The following is a 17499-nucleotide window of genomic DNA, read 5'->3' as shown; positions in this document are numbered from 1 at the left end:
GATCGCAATCAACAATGGTCGCTGCCATTCAGTCCAACGATCTGGATCGAGTCATTATCGTCTGCTGATCGTCAGAAAATCGCAGAACTGCATAATGTATTGGCTACAAATTCAGATTTTAGAAATATGGTTAAATTTGGACAATATTTCAATTGTACAGCTTATTATTGGTGGTAAAAAGATTTTTAAACGTTTTTTATTGGGCTGCCTGCACTTCTTGTTTTTAGCGTGTTCGCAATACTGTGCTAGAGGGTGCAGACGTTAGCCTGCGATTGCGATAGATCAAGGCATTACCAAGCGTCGCGATTCGCGTATGGCGATCGCAAATGACCGGGTGGCAACACCCGATCCGGATCAAGCTCGATCCGTATAGGCCCCGATCGCGATCAGAAGTGTACGTGAGACACCGGTGTAAGCATCAAACAATTTCAGGCACTGTGCACGCGGCACTTTCGATCGCAATTAAGCCCGTCAAATTCCTCAAAATCATGCCATTGGCTTCCTTTCGCAGCTTGCTCAAGGGAGCCAATCTCGACCGCGTAGTTCGGTGCCCGATCGGGCTTTATCCGTGGGACTGTAGTATTACTAATGCGCAACACCCTTGCTTAAAGATTGCTAAAATAAAATTGCTAAGTCAAATACGTGCGCCTGCCAACGACTGGTAAGGTGCTCCTAGTTAATCATGTTGTGGAAAAAGAATAAAACTATGCATAAAGAGTTGACAACGGTGTCCAGATACATTCATTTTTTCGAAAGCGAAACTGAAAGTCACCGCATGGGGGACACTCGTTCTCTCGTTCTACGGTTGACAGCAACCGAACTACCTACGTAGCGCACGTCGTGCGGGACGCCGTGGTGTAGAGCAGAATGATGTCAAAAAAAGATGGAAAATAAGTGGGTGTTGTAATTTGTTCAGTTTCCTTAGTGGAGAGCGCTATTTTGGGAAGATCTTGGTATGTGAAGTAGGAAATCTGCACATCGTGGTGAGTAATGTTGTTGCGCCACGTGATTTAAAGGGAGTCGACAGAATAGTTGGGCAGCTGTTACCACTTGCTGGCGTGATAGGCTGCATGTTTTATGACCTATTCGTGCAGTGAAAATGTGGCAGCGTCTTGTCAACGTCATATCCATTGATATAGCTTTTAGCTTGTACTTCTAATAGCGAGCACATATAGTATTGCTATGCATTTTCGCTAATCTGCATGCGCTCTGTTGGCTCTGCATATACACAGGTTTTCCACACAAAACAAGCAGATTGAATACTGTCTCTTCTTCTGTGGTAATGAAACAGCAAATGTATTGTTAATTGTGAGTCAGACTTGGAGTGAAGGAATGCGAGTAACTGTCATGATGAATATGTGAGGAAAATTTATGCCAAAACAAATGAACCATACCCCCTTCATTTCCCACAGATTACCTGCTCAAGCTGAAAGGCGGAATAGGAAGGCTGTGGTGTTGACTGTAGGGAGATGAGAAGTTATCTGCGGGGAAAGTTGTGTATGCCATAACGCCGCAAAAGTAAAGTAAGTACAAGCTATTTTGAAAACAGGCAGACACGTGCGCAAGGTCTATCACGACTGCTAGCTGTACTATAAAACCATCTAAATTTCGGTGTGTAAAAAATTGCGAAAATGTATGTAGTTTTTCATATACACACACAATTCGTCTAACGAATGTCACTATAAGCTTGACATTTCGAGTAAGAGTTAAATTTTAAATAAGCAAATTCGTGTTGATCACTTATGGCCTTTCATATTATGCGTGGGTAATGAATGAGCATACAGATCTTTTACTGCAAATTGTATAGCGGTAGTTTTCCTCAGCTGGGATAATCAAATTTAGCTGAATTACCTCCATTTGATATGCTTGGCATTTGGTGACCTGCATTTGCTTTTATCACAGTATTGTAGGTTGTTGAAGCTGCACATTGCATGCAGTATACTTTCTGTACAGCTCATTGTATTTGCGCCATAAAACCCCACATATCATCATCAGCTCATTGTATACATACTGCCGGTTTTGATATCCCAACACTTCATTGTGCCTAGTTTTGTGTTGGGGCCTCTCACATGCATGTGAAGTTTGTGTGCTTTCTTGAGACAGCATAGTGTTACAATTGTTAGTTTGTGAATGATCCATGCTGGGGTTATGAAGTATTGATAGTTTGAGCCACATCGCAGTATGCAGTGAAGTGACTTCTTATATCTTATATTATTATGATAAAGGCCTCCACTGTGCTGTGTAAGCAACAGGGGAGAGACACATACGTTCTGTGGAATCCTGCATGGTGGCGAAGGTGTCATGAAAGGGAAGATTGTCATCCATCCAAATGTAGCATGAAGCTACAACGGAAACCCATATGGGTTTGTAATAAAATTTTGCATTTGAGGAAACATTCATCTTTGTAGCTTTGTGCTAGATTCGGGTGGATAACAATTTTCCGTTTCATGGGAAAGACGGCTTGAAATATTTAGCTGTGGGTGGTTTCATTAATAGCATTAAATGTACAGCATGTTATTGGCTATGCTTTAAACATTCTTCAATAGCTATGTGCAGCGCATTTAGTTAAGGGAGCCAAAGTAATTTTATGCAATCCTTATTGCAATTTTAAGGTGTTCTCAGTTGTCATGGCTAGGGGTGTGCGAATAGTGATTTTTGAGACTGAATTGACTACGAATCGAATAGTGCCAGCAGTGAATCGAGTACCAAAAGGATTTAAAGTAATGGTCAGCCTTTATCACAATTAATATAAAATCATGTTCGCATTCTACCATTCTTAATGTTAGCAAGTTTGAAGTTTGAAGTTTGAAGTTTATTTCCTTTCTTCACTACAGAAAGAGGAAGCAAGAGCTAAAGGCCATTTGGCCTGACAGGGGCTCTTGCTCCTAAGTGCGTTCGGCTTACATGATGATCCCATGTACTAAAAAAGCAAATATAACAAATATAACTGTAGCAAATATAACTGTCATTATATGGTATGTTATGAGGCGTTGTTTATTAAAAGCACGAATGGAGCATTAGGAGCAAACAAGCAGTTTCTTCGCATGCGCAGGAATCTTCAGAGAGTGTGAATGATCGCTGTATAGCCTGTATATTATGTCTACCTAAGCAATGTAGCCTGTGCTACTACGCAAGTTCTTATGGTATATCTATACTATGCCCGTGGGAGTGAACATTTAGCATAATTTCTTGCTCCAATTTTATGCTTAATTGGGAGGATTTGACGTTTTGAAATATTCAAAAAAGTATTTGCTAAATACCTGCATTTACTAGTAGGGACTATTCGATTCAAAGACCAAATCGAGTGGGACACTATTTGATTTGTTATTCGAAAGTTTCAAATATTCACACACCCTTAGTCATGTCATCATTCTGTGAAAGTATATGCCTATACGTTAGTCTATTGTTGTTTTCCTTTGGCTTTAGATTTTCACTTATGGTGCAGTGCAGGTGGGGACAAAATTTTGTGGGATCTGCGAGCATGTGCGAAACGGCATTCTTGTACCCCTGAAGAAGCAAGTGCCTTATATTGTGTATTGGCTGATGCATGAAAATGAAAGGCAGCGCATGTGCAATGCCATGTCTGGACACTTGGCGCTTGCTTCATCAGACAGTGCAAGAATGCAGATTGGCAAGTGCTTGCAGATCCTGCATAGCTTTGTCTCCACCTGTACATAATGGTTATAATGCTTTGAGTAGTTAACTGTGCAAGCTGGGTGAAAACGTTACTGGTTTGGGATCCTTTCTTCTGGATGCCAGTGAGTTGTCTGCAGTGTTCAGGCTGCTCATACTAATTTGCAAAATGGTGTAGTTTATTACTTAACGCCTTTTGTGCGCTTTCTTTGTGTGTTTTGACTGTTCTGTGTCTGTTTGCACCTTTAACCTTAGGAGAGCAGTAAGAATGCCGCCAAAGTTTAGAAGGTATCTTTCTGAGGAAGATGTCACAGAGGCTGCTGAACCTGAAAAGGCAAGCTCACTTTCTTTGCATTTGGTGCCATTGTACTTAACCTTTGTAGGCACTGTGTGCACAGTTCTGCATGCCAAGGTAGTGCATCAGAAGCAAAAGCACTGTCAAAATAATGATATTTAATATGTGTCATATACATCTTGAAAGACTTGGATAATTGGATATGTGCTACAAGCTTTAGAATACATGTGAAGTGTTTTAGTAAAATGAGTTGGAAGGTTTCATGGCTCAATCCTTGCTTTCAGTGTCAGTATGCCATCATGTTGCAGGTTCACATCTTTCATTGTTTTTCACGCTGCTTTATGTCAGACGTAGCCTTCAAACAGCTAGATTGGTGCTTTCCAAGTATGCTGGGCTTGATATAGTGGATGTTCACATATCTGAAGTTCCTGCGTTCCTGCAGAGAGTTCTTGCATGGAGCTCATATTCTGTAAAATTGAAAACACTTACAGAAGAATTGAAAATTCTTAATCAGTTATTCAGCTTTGTGCTTTTCACGATTCTGCAGATGCAAGAAATGTGATGAAACTAAATTTTTGATGGACGAAATTACTGACACTTAAAGGGGAGGAGTAGGGAATATGTGCTTTTCATTTGCAGTTGCATTATATAAATAGATGTCATTCATGTGCCTTCTTTTGCAGGAAAAGCTTTTGCAAGATGAAGATGAAGATTTTTTCCTTAAGTATGTACACCCTATTTGATCTTTATATTATTGAATTACTGCATGATTAAAGCCTTGTCTGATGGACAATGCATTTATACTGAAAGCCTTAATCATACTATATTTGAAAATCTTTGTACTGAAAATGGAGTATGCAGAATTTTGCAGAAATTGACTTGAACCTGCAGCTGCTAACAACAGGGCTGTGCACATGTTAGCATATTCGCATTTGTGTCTTAGGTGTCTGAGCACATTTCTTCAGGAAAAAATAGTTTTACTAAATACTCGCTGCCATAGGAGAGAGCACCAATTTTAAAAATGCTTTGATGTAATTTTTTACTGTAAGAACTAGTAGCCATAACACATTAGTGGCGGTTGTTCTTCCAAGGTAAAAGTATAAGAAGTAATTAGTCTGGTGTTTTTCCAGCATCTGTCAAATTAGGATACTCAAGAAAACTTAAAAGGAGAATGCTTACAGCTGCATTTAAATGTGCTGCAGTTGAATGGGCTCTCGAACTCAAATTAAGCTGCTGCTTATGTTTTGTTGTCGGGTTAGAGTGGTTGTTGATGCTGTCAGTGTTTGTTGTAGCACCAATATCAAAGTATTTATTGTTTCAATCTCTCCAATAATTCAAAGCACTTGGGCTGACTGCAATCAACACACAAAGCGACGGCTTCAGCACCACTGTAAAGGAAGCAATGCCATCTGTGGTGCCTCTCACTATTGGGTAAACCCAGAGTGTGTCAGCAATGTTTCTAATCAGCTTCTATGTAGGGACATATGTTACACTTTTTCTTTTAAGCTTTTCAAATTCTTTCATACCTGTGAGAAAAATGCTTGGCTATATAGAAGTGATGCCCTAAAGTTGTGCAAAGGGTGCTGTCTACTTCCCACTTCTGGTCGCTTTCCTGCAAGGTTAATTGGTGAACTTCTCTGATAATGTGACCTGCATGTATAGACAAAACTTTTTTTTTTATTATGAGCAGTAGGAAAGCTCGCTGAAATGGGTAACCACAAAGCCTAGCCTTTTCGGGAGTCATCATTGGACAAATACATAGTGCATTGGGCATGTGTAATAGTGGAAATAAGCAGGTTTGAGTGTACAGAGAGCAAAAGAAAATCAGCTCTGAGAAACAATCTACTCAATGATTCTTTTGCAGTTTTATGTTTTCAGAGTGCCGATGCTGGCTCTTTTTAAGTGTTTGGATGCAGAGGCAACCATAGTGGTGTCAATTTTCTCTTATGTATGTGCGATTGGTACTTGGTACTGTTGCAAATGGTGGTGTCAGTGGGTGAATGAAGAGAGTAAGGGATGGTGCAGAAAGTTTAGTTGTGAGCAGCCTTTTGTTCATTTGTGTTGTGAAAATTCTTGATTGAATAACTGCCAATCTCGTGTTAATTTCCAAAGTGTTTTAATAATATGCCCTCAGGTTACATTATAAGTTGATTTGAATCATAATTGGCACTGCGGGAACAGCATTGGAAGGCTCTTTTGAGAAATTTAATGTATACGAGATTTGTGCCATGTGGCATAGATCCATCTTATGTACAACAAGGATCTAAGAAAAGGTTCCTATTTACTACTAGAAACTTCTAAAAATGTCTTTTTAATTAAAAAATAGATTGTCTTCATATGACAACCTACATGTCCACATTGCATCCAACATTTTTAAGATTCCCTCCCCGTGTTTGGCCATTGCAAGCAGACAAGTGTGGTGCATTGATCATGCAGTGGCGATTGTGTTGGCAAATTATTATCCTGATGTATGCTGCAAAGACAGCTGGAAATTCAAACCAAAGTCTATGCACTGTTCTTCTCGGAGGAACTACTCTCCCTGCCAGTGGAGTCATCATCACGGCTATGACCTTCACGTCACATACAAATAACCAGCAGCAGTGGGAACAACTTCAGAACTCCTTCGAAATGCAGTGTGGGCAGAAGGGCTGCTGAAAGTGTGCTGTGCAGAAAAGAAGGAAAGAAGATAGATAGATAGATAGATAGATAGATAGATAGAAAGAAGAAGGAAAGATATGTGTGATGTAAATGTCACGTGGGTCCTCTGCTGTGATACGGGAGAAAGCAGGGGCATGCCACTTGTGGCATCACCCTCTCAGCTTGTGAGTGCAGAGGCGCTATCTTGTACGCGTTCGAAAAGCCGACGTTCGGTTTCGCCTCACGCGATTGGCCTAGATTGCCCTAGGCCACGATACTGGCGCGGCCAGGACAATCGCATGAGACGAATTGGAGCGTCGGCTTTTCGAACACATACGAGATAGCGGCCCTGGTCTAGGTAATGGGGGAGAGATTCTGCTGTGGGGACGGTAGGTCACCTTCTTGCACCATCACCTCACAGCATTTCAGTTCTCTCTGCTGTTACGAAACACTTAAAAAAAATTCTTGCTGCAGAAGGCTCCTTAGATGGTGCTTTACAGCTCCCAATGTATAACCAAAATTTCTTGTGGGGCCTGGCGAGGTGCCCTTAAGGCACTGATATAGTGCAGCACGAGTTTTTGCAGCCCGTTGCTATCACTTGATGCCATATCAAGTGCTCATGGCACTTTTTACATATGCAGGAAGGAGTTAAAATGAGTGGAATGTAAGACAGTCTAAATTTTCGTTCTTTACAAGCTTTCTTCTCAATTGCATGCACCCAGTCTTCATTGTTCAAAAATGACCAGCTAGGTTTTTGATCTATCTGTCTGTAACATGCTATCTGGGAAGTGCCTGTGAAGACTACAAGGCTGTTTTCTACAGTCTATATCTCAAACTATAAGGAAGGAGATGTTATTTTCTTGCCCTTCTCCAATTCCAAGTGACTGCCTAATGTTTGGCTGCAAATTGCTGAATTTCCAGTGGATTGACATCTCTTTCACCACTCTGACATTTTGAATACGTTTTAAATAAACATGCATCGGGTACAGAATACTGTGATGGTCATCTTTGGTGAATGTGGTAGCCCTACGTACTGTGGAGCAGCCACAAATTCTAAATGATCAAGTAGGCTGTATTAGGGAGGCAACCGCAATGGTGTACGTGAAACATCTTGTGCATGCGGTGGGGGTATATGGGCACTAAGGTGTAGAAATGACGTAACCAAATACACAAGTCACATTTATACATGCATTACAAAGCTTACAGGCTTAACTTATGATACACTTCGCAGGGGTCCTACGCTTTCATTTTGCAATCGAGCTCACTCCCTATTCATAGTGAGGCTGCCGTGGTCAAAGGTGGTGGGTGCGAAATGGCATCCCTCTATCGCTGTCCAAGTCTGTTTGCTCTATTTCTGGGCCCAATCTGAAATAAGGGGGCGCCATAGCCGAGCAACTGTCAAATTTCTGTGACCAATTGCCCACTTGTAAGCCTTATAACATCTGATGAGCACAGGTTTTTGAGTCTCATGAATTATACCTACTATGGCAGAGGTGAGCGCTCTCAAACATGACCACTCCCTCTCGGATTGACAAAGGTACTGCTGAGAAATGCCTCTCTGAACGCCAAGTGAGAGGCTAAATTTAACTCCACTTGCATCTTGCACGAAATGGTGGCTACGCCATCTCTGCATGTGACCCATGCATCACTGAGTAATGCTTTCTTTGCATTACACAACGAGGCCAAAGTAAGGTGCATGGGTAGTGCAGTTGCAAAGATGTAAGCAATAATAGTATTACATGTTTTCGTTACGTGCCGTTTTAGCAAGTGATAGAGGGCAATTAGGGATGGACTATGGAGGAGCCTTTCTTCTTGTGTGCTGATGGAGCCCGCAGCTTTCACTACACTGCATGGAGTTGGTGAGAGTAGGCGGTGAGGAGGAGAAAGCGCTAGTGTGGAGGTTAGCAAAGGCATGTGAGATACCATGGTGGCTACGTAGTTGTTCATAAAATGCTTGTAATCTTGTTATTACAGCATCATTTTGAAAAATTCTCACAGCTGTATGTTAGCAGTAGACTGGTGCACAGCTACAACCACATAACAAATTTTAGAGCTCAGAGTAGTTTAGGGGCCCTATAATTCTTTCAGTGTTAGGCTCTTTAGGTGACGCACACCCAGTGTTGTTTTTTTTCTCTCAGATATTATAAAATGAACACAACGGTTTATTTTGGGTTGTGAAGAATTGAAAAAAATGACACAGATAATTGCAAATGCTCTCTTGGTGTGGTCCTTATATTACAAAGAATAAAAAAAAAAATGACGGGACAGAAATGAAGACACATACCAGTAGTTCAGTGACACTGGAAGGGTTAATAAAGGATCACAGGGCATATTTCAGAGGTGGTGGGCTACTCTATAATCTTAAGCATAGTAAATCGTGGAGGCAGTGTGTTGTTTATGATTATAAGGGGATGACGCTGGTCAATGAACCTCTGTGTTGGAGTGAGCCTCTGGGACAGGTGCAGGTTGAGTTTTATCTCGAAAAAGAGATAGGCCTGCTTCTGCGAAACTGTATGCATACAGTTTCGCAGAAGATTGTTAAAAGCTGCAGATGTGTTTCAAGTCTTTAATTGCACAGTTATAAATTGAAGACAACATTCAATTGCTTTTTGTGTATATTACTGTCCAGTGGGTGCCGAAATTCTCAGACGTACATTTGTTTTCAGGGGACCAACATCAAGTGGGAAAACTCTTACCATCCAGGATAAAAAACTACGAAGGTAAGCTTGGGGTGTTTGGTGAGGCAAGCTTTATTTTAAGGACATCTTCATCTAGCAAATATCACTGACACTGCATACAGTGCAGGAGCATAGTTTAATGGGTTAAGAAAGTACAAATCTTGCAACAAGGCTTCAATGTGTGCTGCACCCACTTTCAGATGCTAACTGGCATGCTGAATCGAGTTTTGAAGACGAAAAGTCTTCAAAACTAAAAAAAAAGTAAGGAAGTGTCCATGTTTTGAATGAGTTATTTGATGGTAGCACATCAGGCATTCAAGTTCTGGCTGTATGTACCCTGTCAAGTACCTTATCTGTGAAAAAGGTGACTATATCAAAGTTATGTCCTTCCTGCTTAGGTAAGTAGTGTGATGAGTAGTTTGGAAATCTGTACCTGCATCCAGCCTTTTCTAACCCCTGCATGGGATGCTGATCTTGCAAACCTACTGATCTAAATGCTTTCATTTTTTGCAGTTGAGATGCATTGTGTGAAACAGTGGCATTCTGTAATTATTTGATGCAGCAGTAGTTAAAAGGTTGCAACTATGTTTGCTATGTTTATCTTGCCGATCTGTTCTTTTTTTTTTTTATCTGGCCCTTGTGCAAATAAACTCAAGTCTTCATCATCATCATCATAGTTTTTTCTTTATTACGCCTTCATGGTCATTATCATGTCATTGTCAGGCTACCTCCTCATCCTCAGCTTCACCCTTGCCATATTATGAAGAAAAACCGAACTGTTACCGCTGCCACTGGGGATCGAACTCGTGCTCCTGCTGCAGCAATGTGCAGTTCAGAGCCAGATGCACCAATCACTGCTGTATAACACAGTGATGGAGCTAGGCAACTTGTGTGGGGTTTTATGGGCCATTTAGCTTCTGAGAGGGGCAGCATTGGTGCATGTATTACAGAAGCTACTGCTGGCAATAATGTAGCATACCAAGGTGATGTGTACATTGCGAAGCAATTCTTCTGGGTATGGCAGTGCCTGCTATGGGAACCTGTTACAATAAATGACCTCAGAGCCAGGGTAATTGCTGAAGTGTGCTGGTTTTTTTAAAGGACATTTTAAGAGCATTTCTGGATTTTAAGAGCATTTTCGGAATGTCGAGGGGTTCCTTTGTCAATTTTGTTGGTCTTGCCAGTTTTGGTGTGCTACACATGCTTAAATTTTTTGTGTAAGCTGCTGTGCTGCATTATGTGTGGGATCTATTTGTTTGTGGATCCATTTGTGTGGGATCTGAGCCTGGAAACATTTGTTGATCTCCCTGGTCTATTCTCCATTGCACTTGAACATTGTTATGGTTTGTTGGTGGGCTAAGTGGTTCTGGATCATGGTAAACATTTTAACAGCTCAAACGGACGAAGGACAAAACGAGAGCGTGGCACACGTGGGTTCTGCCCGTGTGTCGTTTTCTCATCTTGCCCTTCGTACGTTTGTGCTATTAAACATTCACCATGCACCTGAGCACATGCTTCACCAGGAACGTGCACTTTTTTGCATGTAGCACCGTTAAACTGTAACACCAATCACTGACTGTTTGGCAGGTGCCCATGCCTGTTGTGAAAAAGCTAGATGATTTTTATTCAAATGCCAGTGTTACATTGATGCTGTCTGGTGGTTAAATAGAGTTGGATATTTGGTGAACGTTTCTTGGATGCTGTAATTTCTTGGACCTCTTTTTATGTGTTCTCTATATGCTGTTAGGTGTGCAGCAACTTTTTAGTGTGATAGCTTTCTTTGGCTCTTCCCCCACATTGCGGTTTGTATGTTTCTGTCTGGCTGTTTATATGGCCTTGAGGGTGACTGACACGTGCCTATATATAATACAGCATATAAAAATAAATTACATTTTCGATGGCTGGTTTCAAACCTGGTTCCCCCAACATAGAAACCTGATGCTCTAACCATTAGGCCACGGGCACATGCCTAAAAATGTGGAATAAAACACCTTTACGAATTTCCTTCATGCAAGCCAGCTCTTTGAGATGCCTGGTGTATTAGGCGCATAGCATAGCAAGAATTTACTTGTAAAAATTAAGCGTGTGCATCTTCTAGCTGATGATGAATATAGAAGTTACAGGATGCATTCGTTGCCGAAATTCACTGTTCATCTCTCATCATGCTGTGGCACGTTTCTGCAAGGGCAGTTACATTATGTCTTGTGATTCAAATCATTTTAATGCTGAATAAAAGTTCCACTCTCTCTGCATGGTCCACCATGGTGGCTGAAGAATGCATTAGCCACTGAAATCTGCAGCGCATCTCTAGTCCTAACGTGCCATTCTGACTTGCTAGCTCGTGAAAGCTTCGCATACACCAATTCCCACAGTGCATGGAACCTTAATTCTTTTTATTGTATTGTATACAAATTAAAATTTACTACTATGAGTATTAGAGAAGTCATTGTTAAACTCTTGCAGTTCTGTTAATAGTGATTGTAGAAGCGTGTTTGATGACATGAAACACAAGAATGGATGCGATATGTTGCAGATGATGTTTATGTGTCCAACACGGAGGAAGCACTCAAATAAAATTTATTGTATAGGTTATGGGTCCCGATTTTTGTTTCCGACTTTTAGTATGGCCAAGCAAGTCTGTATCAGCAGCAGTGACTCAATGGCTGTAGCATTTTGCAGCTGACCACAAGATTGCCAGTTTGATTCCTGGTCATAGCAACTGCATTAAAAAAAAGGGGTTAGAATTCAAACAACACTTGTATACCAAGCATTTGATTCATCTTAACAAACACAAGATGGTATAAATTAATCTGGAGCTCTCCACTATGGCATCTCTTGTAGTCCATATGTTGCTTCAGGATCCTAAACCTTATCAATAAATCAATCAATCAATCAATCAATATTTCAAATGGCCTTTATGTAAATTAATGCAGGTTTTTATTGCCAGGTTGAACTGGTCATTTTGAAACGCTTTAGTGCTATGACAAAGGCCGTTTTACATGTTACATCATACTGACATTACTATTTATGCCCTTCCAAGGCACTCTGAAATGGCCTGTTGTTACCATAATTGTAGAAAAAAATCAAAGCCCCTTTCTTAAAGAAAGATGGTTGAACACGAAGCTTTCCGCCAATCCAAACTGAATCAAAGTCCTAAGCCAGCAACCACGTAACGAACCCAAGAAATGCTGAGCGACCCGATGCTGTGCATATGTGATTTGATTGCTTGTTAAGATTGTATTTTTTGGACGTTGAAGTTGAATGAAGACACATTTCGTGAAGTTGCATAGCCTTTATTTTAGATCATGTAGCCATTGATTACACGCACACTCACACTTTCGTGGACAACTCTGTACTTGCACAGTATTGCCTTATGATCGCTGTGGTAGACGGTCAGAAGCTCTGCTATTGTAACGTGACGCAGCCTGTTTGCAAATGTGAGATCAACGCAGGAATGGTGTTGCTTGGTGTGTCTGTGTAGCGTCTTCAGTTGCAACGAGTAGCGATCTAGCATGAAACTCTCGATCCATTTGCCGTGCTCTTTTGCCACATCTTTGCCATGATGTCTTTTGCCATGATGTTAAAGTCACAGCACACGAGGATCGGCATACTATATGGCTTTAAGGTCTTCATGATTTCTGCCAGGAACGTTTCCGCATCACAACGAGACGTGTTCGGTCTGATGTACAGGCTGATGATCACAAGACCAGTAGGCATCTCGACTGCACAAGTGTCTCCCACATGCCTTCTGCATGCCGTTGCCAATACACGGGATCGGCCTTATGGGCACGATCGCACCCGCACTTACGTTCACGTACGGCAGCCTCTTCTGTCGTGCGCTGCACCCGCGGCCTACCTATGGTGACGGCCAGGAATACATGACGTGCGTAGTGCAATGCAGATATATACAGTTCGTCTGGGTAGCGTGGTGTTCAACCATCTTTCTTTAAGAAAGGGGCTTTGATTTTTTTTCCAGATCCTAGGGCGAGCGCGTGTTCACGCGCACTTGCTGTCTTCGATAAGTCGGGAAGCTCAGTCAATCGTGACGGCAGGACTGGTGTCACCTTCCGTGGTTGCTCAGTGGCTATGGTGTTGGGCTGCTGAGCACGAGGTCGTGGGATCGAATCCCGACCACAGCGGCCACATTTTGATGGGGGCGAAATGCGAAAACACACGTGTACTTAGGTTTAGGTGCACATTAAAGAATGCCAGGTGGTCGAAATTTCCAGAGTCCTCCACTATGGCGTGCCTTATAATCAGAAAGTGGTTCTGGCACATAAAAAAGAAAGAAAGAAAGAAAGAAAGAGGCTGGTGTCATGCTTACCAGATGCAAGTTGCGCTTCCAGTGAACTTTGTGTGCGTGCGCGACCCTTGCTGAGCTTGTCGCTTCACGCTGTTATCAGGCATTGACCGGCTGGTCAGTCGACGCTGGCGCGGTAGTGCAAATGTAAACGGTAGTGTTCTATGCAGATGTGTGAGTTGACTTTCCTGCAGTGCGTTTTTGGCGCTTACGGACAAATCAGTGAGACATAGACTTTAAAAAAATCTTTGCCACTGTTACGTAGGTTCAGGAGACAGCAGTGTTCACTTTTACTTTCGGTTTTTGTAGTGAGCTTACATTCACTCAGCAATGGTGGCAGCTTATAACTCTAGCTCAGTATTCATGTAACTCAGCGAACTTAAGCTGCAAAACAGAGTAATAGACATTTTCAGCCTGGATATGTCACTAAATTCTCGGAGGAAATCTTGGACATGCCTCTGATTATTTGGTTCTGTCCTTCGCAGGGTGCAATTTCAAGTAGATGAAGTCTCAAGCATCATGAAGGACAATATTGAAAAAATTATGGAACGAGGGGAAAGGTTGGAAGACCTTGAAGAAAAATCAGGTATGACGAGAACTTTTTGCATGAAACTTTTCTGTCTTGTTAGTTCCAATGCAACACTTGCCACAGTTGCCTAGTAGCTGTGGTGTTTCACTGCTGTGGATAAAGTTTGACCTTGTTTTCCAGCCATGACAGCTGCATTCTGATGGGGTAGGAAATAAATGTAAGAAATGTATTTGCTATGGTCACAGCAGTGGTTGCTGCAAGCTGTGGACTCATTTTGATTCAGTGTGAGGCATGCAATGCTACAAATGTTACAGAAACTGTCAGTTATGAAATGCGATTCTACTCTGGCCTATCCACTGGTGTCAAACCCTCTGGCTATATTGCAGTCGACTATAATATTGCAGTTTAGTAGAGTAGTTTGCTGGGCCAGTTGGTGCATGGTGAACATAATGGTTTCCAGCAAGTACGGACGCGAGCACAAGAAGTAGAAACAGACAGAACAACGCTGGTGATCAATGCGTTGTCCTGTCTATTTCTACTTGTGCTCGCATCCGCACTTGCTGGAAACCATTATAACATTGCAGTTGACAATAATTTGCCAGCTGGTCCCCTGGTCACAAAGTAATCGGGAGGTGCGCATGTTATTTAAAAGCACATCTATTCAGATGAAAGCGTGTCTTGTGCTGCTGCTGTGCTATAAAGGAATTTGTGAGGCCTGTGCCACTGTGACCCCTTGTAGCTGTCATGAGATGAGAATTGCGGTTTTCATGCAGATATGGTTAAAGGGAAATTTGGATATGGTATGGTATGGTGAAACTTTATTCTGGTCCTTCGGAACGTGCGTCAACACGTAGTGGGCCGCTCCCACGTCGGTACAGAAAGGCCGCGCCTCTCTGCTGTGGGTAACAGATTTCTTGAGAAAAGAAGGGCATGTTGATGTAGCGAGCATTTGTTTCAGGTTTTCTTGGTCCATTTGATAATTAGGTTAATTTAGATATTTCCTTCTGGCTGCATATAATCCCAGTTAACAAGGTTTTACTGTAATGTGCTATTCTCCTTGATAGTGGAGTGCTTTATAATAAACGTAATGCCTCCAAATTGAACACACCTCCACTTGACCTTACCTGTCCAGCATGCTAAATGAAAACCTGCCCAAGCATTTGTCACCTGCTATGGGAGTGGAGAGCATTCGCCTGCCAGTATTCCAAGCACCGAGGCATGGCAGCTGACATTGATGATTGAATTCGACTGCGAGTGAATAGGCGGGGCGCTCTCAAGGCGGGCCTACACATTTGCTCGTGAAACAGGTGTCGTCCACCTTGTTTAAAACAGCTCTAGGTGACATCCTCAAGGTCAGCTGCTAACTCCCACGATGTCCCTCCTCTCTCCTTTGCTCCCATACCCACCTCTTCCCACTTAGGCCATAGAGCCAGCATTTATGTTAATAAATGCTGTATTTATTCATTTATTGAAATGTATGTTTGTCCAATATTTGTTGCTGCCACTGTTAAGAAAACTTGGTTTATAGGTTATTAAACGTATTTCAGATTCTCTTGCCACAAATGCTGATCAGTTTTGGTCTACGGCAAAGAAAATGCAGAGTCGTATGTGGTGGCGCAACATGAGGGTGAGTGGCTGTACATGCTTTGATTAGAAGTGCCATGAAACTGACGCTTAAAACGGGCAAACTTGGTGTACTACAGCTTTTCATGCCACTCAGTGCACACAGAAGGAAAGAGAAACAAGGCTAGAGATGTGAAAACCAATACTGGATATTCTTTGAACATTGGCCCTAATAAAGAAAGTTCGACTTCTTGAGGTGTTGACATGAAACTTAAGCCATGCCTTGTTTAATTCTAGCATTAACATATTTACTGGTAATTAAAAACTGCTTATACTTTTGTTCGACTTCTTGAGGTGTTGACATGAAACTTAAGCCATGCCTTGTTTAATTCTAGCATTAACATATTTACTGGTAATTAAAAACTGCTTATACTTTTGTTCGACTTCTTGAGGTGTTGACATGAAACTTAAGCCATGCCTTGTTTAATTCTAGCATTAACATATTTACTGGTAATTAAAAACTGCTTATACTTTTGTTCGGCTTCTTGAAGTGTTGACATGAAACTTAAGCCATGCCTTGTTTAATTCTAGCATTAACATATTTACTGGTAATTAAAAACTGCTTATACTTTTGTTCGACTTCTTGAGGTGTTGACATGAAACTTAAGCCATGCCTTGTTTTATTCTAGCATTTACATATTTAATGGTTTTAATTAAAAACTGCTTATACTTTGTGCATTTTTAAAATGACCAACCCTCATAGCCAGCTTGAATGAAGAGAGTGGGTTGAACTTTTCACTTATTTCCAGGTGAAGGTACTACTGGTTCTAGTCATCCTGGCAATTTTACTAATCATATTTGGTGAGTTGTAGATTTTGTGAAATAAAATTCTTACTTGTATTAATGTGCATGAAAGTTAAGGGCACCTATAATTTTGAATATTCTTAGGTTATTGTATATTGCTGAGTATAAGTCAGCATTAATATTATGATTGTCCTGAATTAGGACAGTCAGCCTATATGTGGAAGAGCCTGTTTACACGTGGCATGCATGGTGGCACACATGTTGAACCAGCTTCATGTCACAGATTTACATTATCCCCGCAGGGGCGTCTGCGCATGCAGGCGTTTGGTGTGTTGCGACACCACGGACCCGAGCACACGAGGGTAGGACCCTCCCGCGTGTAGCCGTGCGCGGCTTAGCCGTGTCTGGGGAAAAGGGGATCCTGGGGGTTGAGCCGAAGCTGGGTGCTTGGACCTTTAAGGCCCCCCGGCGGAGGCAACACACCTCTTCGGCCTCGGCTTCACATAGACGGCACCTCCAGGCTGACCCACCTGGAGGACATCGGCAGTCGCCTTTTCCTGTCTCTCCCTCCTCGAATCTTCGTCTTTATCTCTCACTTTTTGACCTTTCCTGTCTCCTTCTCTCTTCTTTTTACTTCCTTTCTCCTGGCGGCAAGGGTTAACCCTGTGTGGCTATCCAACCTTGGGTACACCATATTCGGTTATAGTGACGGCGTACGACTGGCGTCGTGCAGACTTGTACGCAAGCTCTGCCGCGTCCCCTCGTTGGGCTCCGTGGTGGGCGGTCGGCGCTGTTGCCGAATGCATACATTTTTCATGGAAACTTCTTTCCCCTCCCTTACTGATCGCCCTCAGAAAGGAGGGCGCACCGAAGATGTCTTCAAGTTTTTTGGACGCCAAACCCAGAACTTTCCCCGCTTCCATGTTATTCATTCCGAAAAGCCAAACAAAGCAGTGCGAAACATCTCACCATTCCTTGTTTCAAAGTCCCTAACTGATATTTTTGGTCCAGGCTACAAAGTGTCGAGGATGGCAAGCGGCGACCTCCTCTTGGAGCTCCG

The 17499-nt window shown here is 42.1% G+C and overlaps 1 protein-coding gene across 2 annotated transcripts in view; it reads left to right on the top strand.

Moving 5' to 3' along the window:
• The first annotated feature begins 799 nt into the window (after positions 1 to 799).
• Positions 800 to 17499, top strand: part of LOC126547773 (vesicle-associated membrane protein 4-like) — a 36088-nt gene continuing 19388 nt past the window's right edge. The window contains exons 1-8 of one of the 2 annotated variants that reach the window (XM_050195751.1): positions 800 to 983; positions 1413 to 1523; positions 3889 to 3967; positions 4612 to 4652; positions 9232 to 9285; positions 14029 to 14129; positions 15620 to 15699; positions 16445 to 16496. In XM_050195751.1, the coding sequence (XP_050051708.1) occupies positions 3902 to 3967; positions 4612 to 4652; positions 9232 to 9285; positions 14029 to 14129; positions 15620 to 15699; positions 16445 to 16496 (394 nt within the window). In that variant the 5' untranslated portion in view covers positions 800 to 983; positions 1413 to 1523; positions 3889 to 3901. The remainder of the gene's footprint in view (positions 984 to 1412; positions 1524 to 3888; positions 3968 to 4611; positions 4653 to 9231; positions 9286 to 14028; positions 14130 to 15619; positions 15700 to 16444; positions 16497 to 17499) is intronic. The other variant, XM_050195753.1, reaches the window with a different exon arrangement.

This window comes from Dermacentor andersoni, chromosome 1 (assembly GCF_023375885.2).
Source record: "Dermacentor andersoni chromosome 1, qqDerAnde1_hic_scaffold, whole genome shotgun sequence".
Lineage (NCBI taxonomy): Eukaryota > Metazoa > Arthropoda > Arachnida > Ixodida > Ixodidae > Dermacentor > Dermacentor andersoni.
Note: the sequence above shows the minus strand (reverse complement) of the source record. Positions and strands in the feature narration are given on the sequence as shown.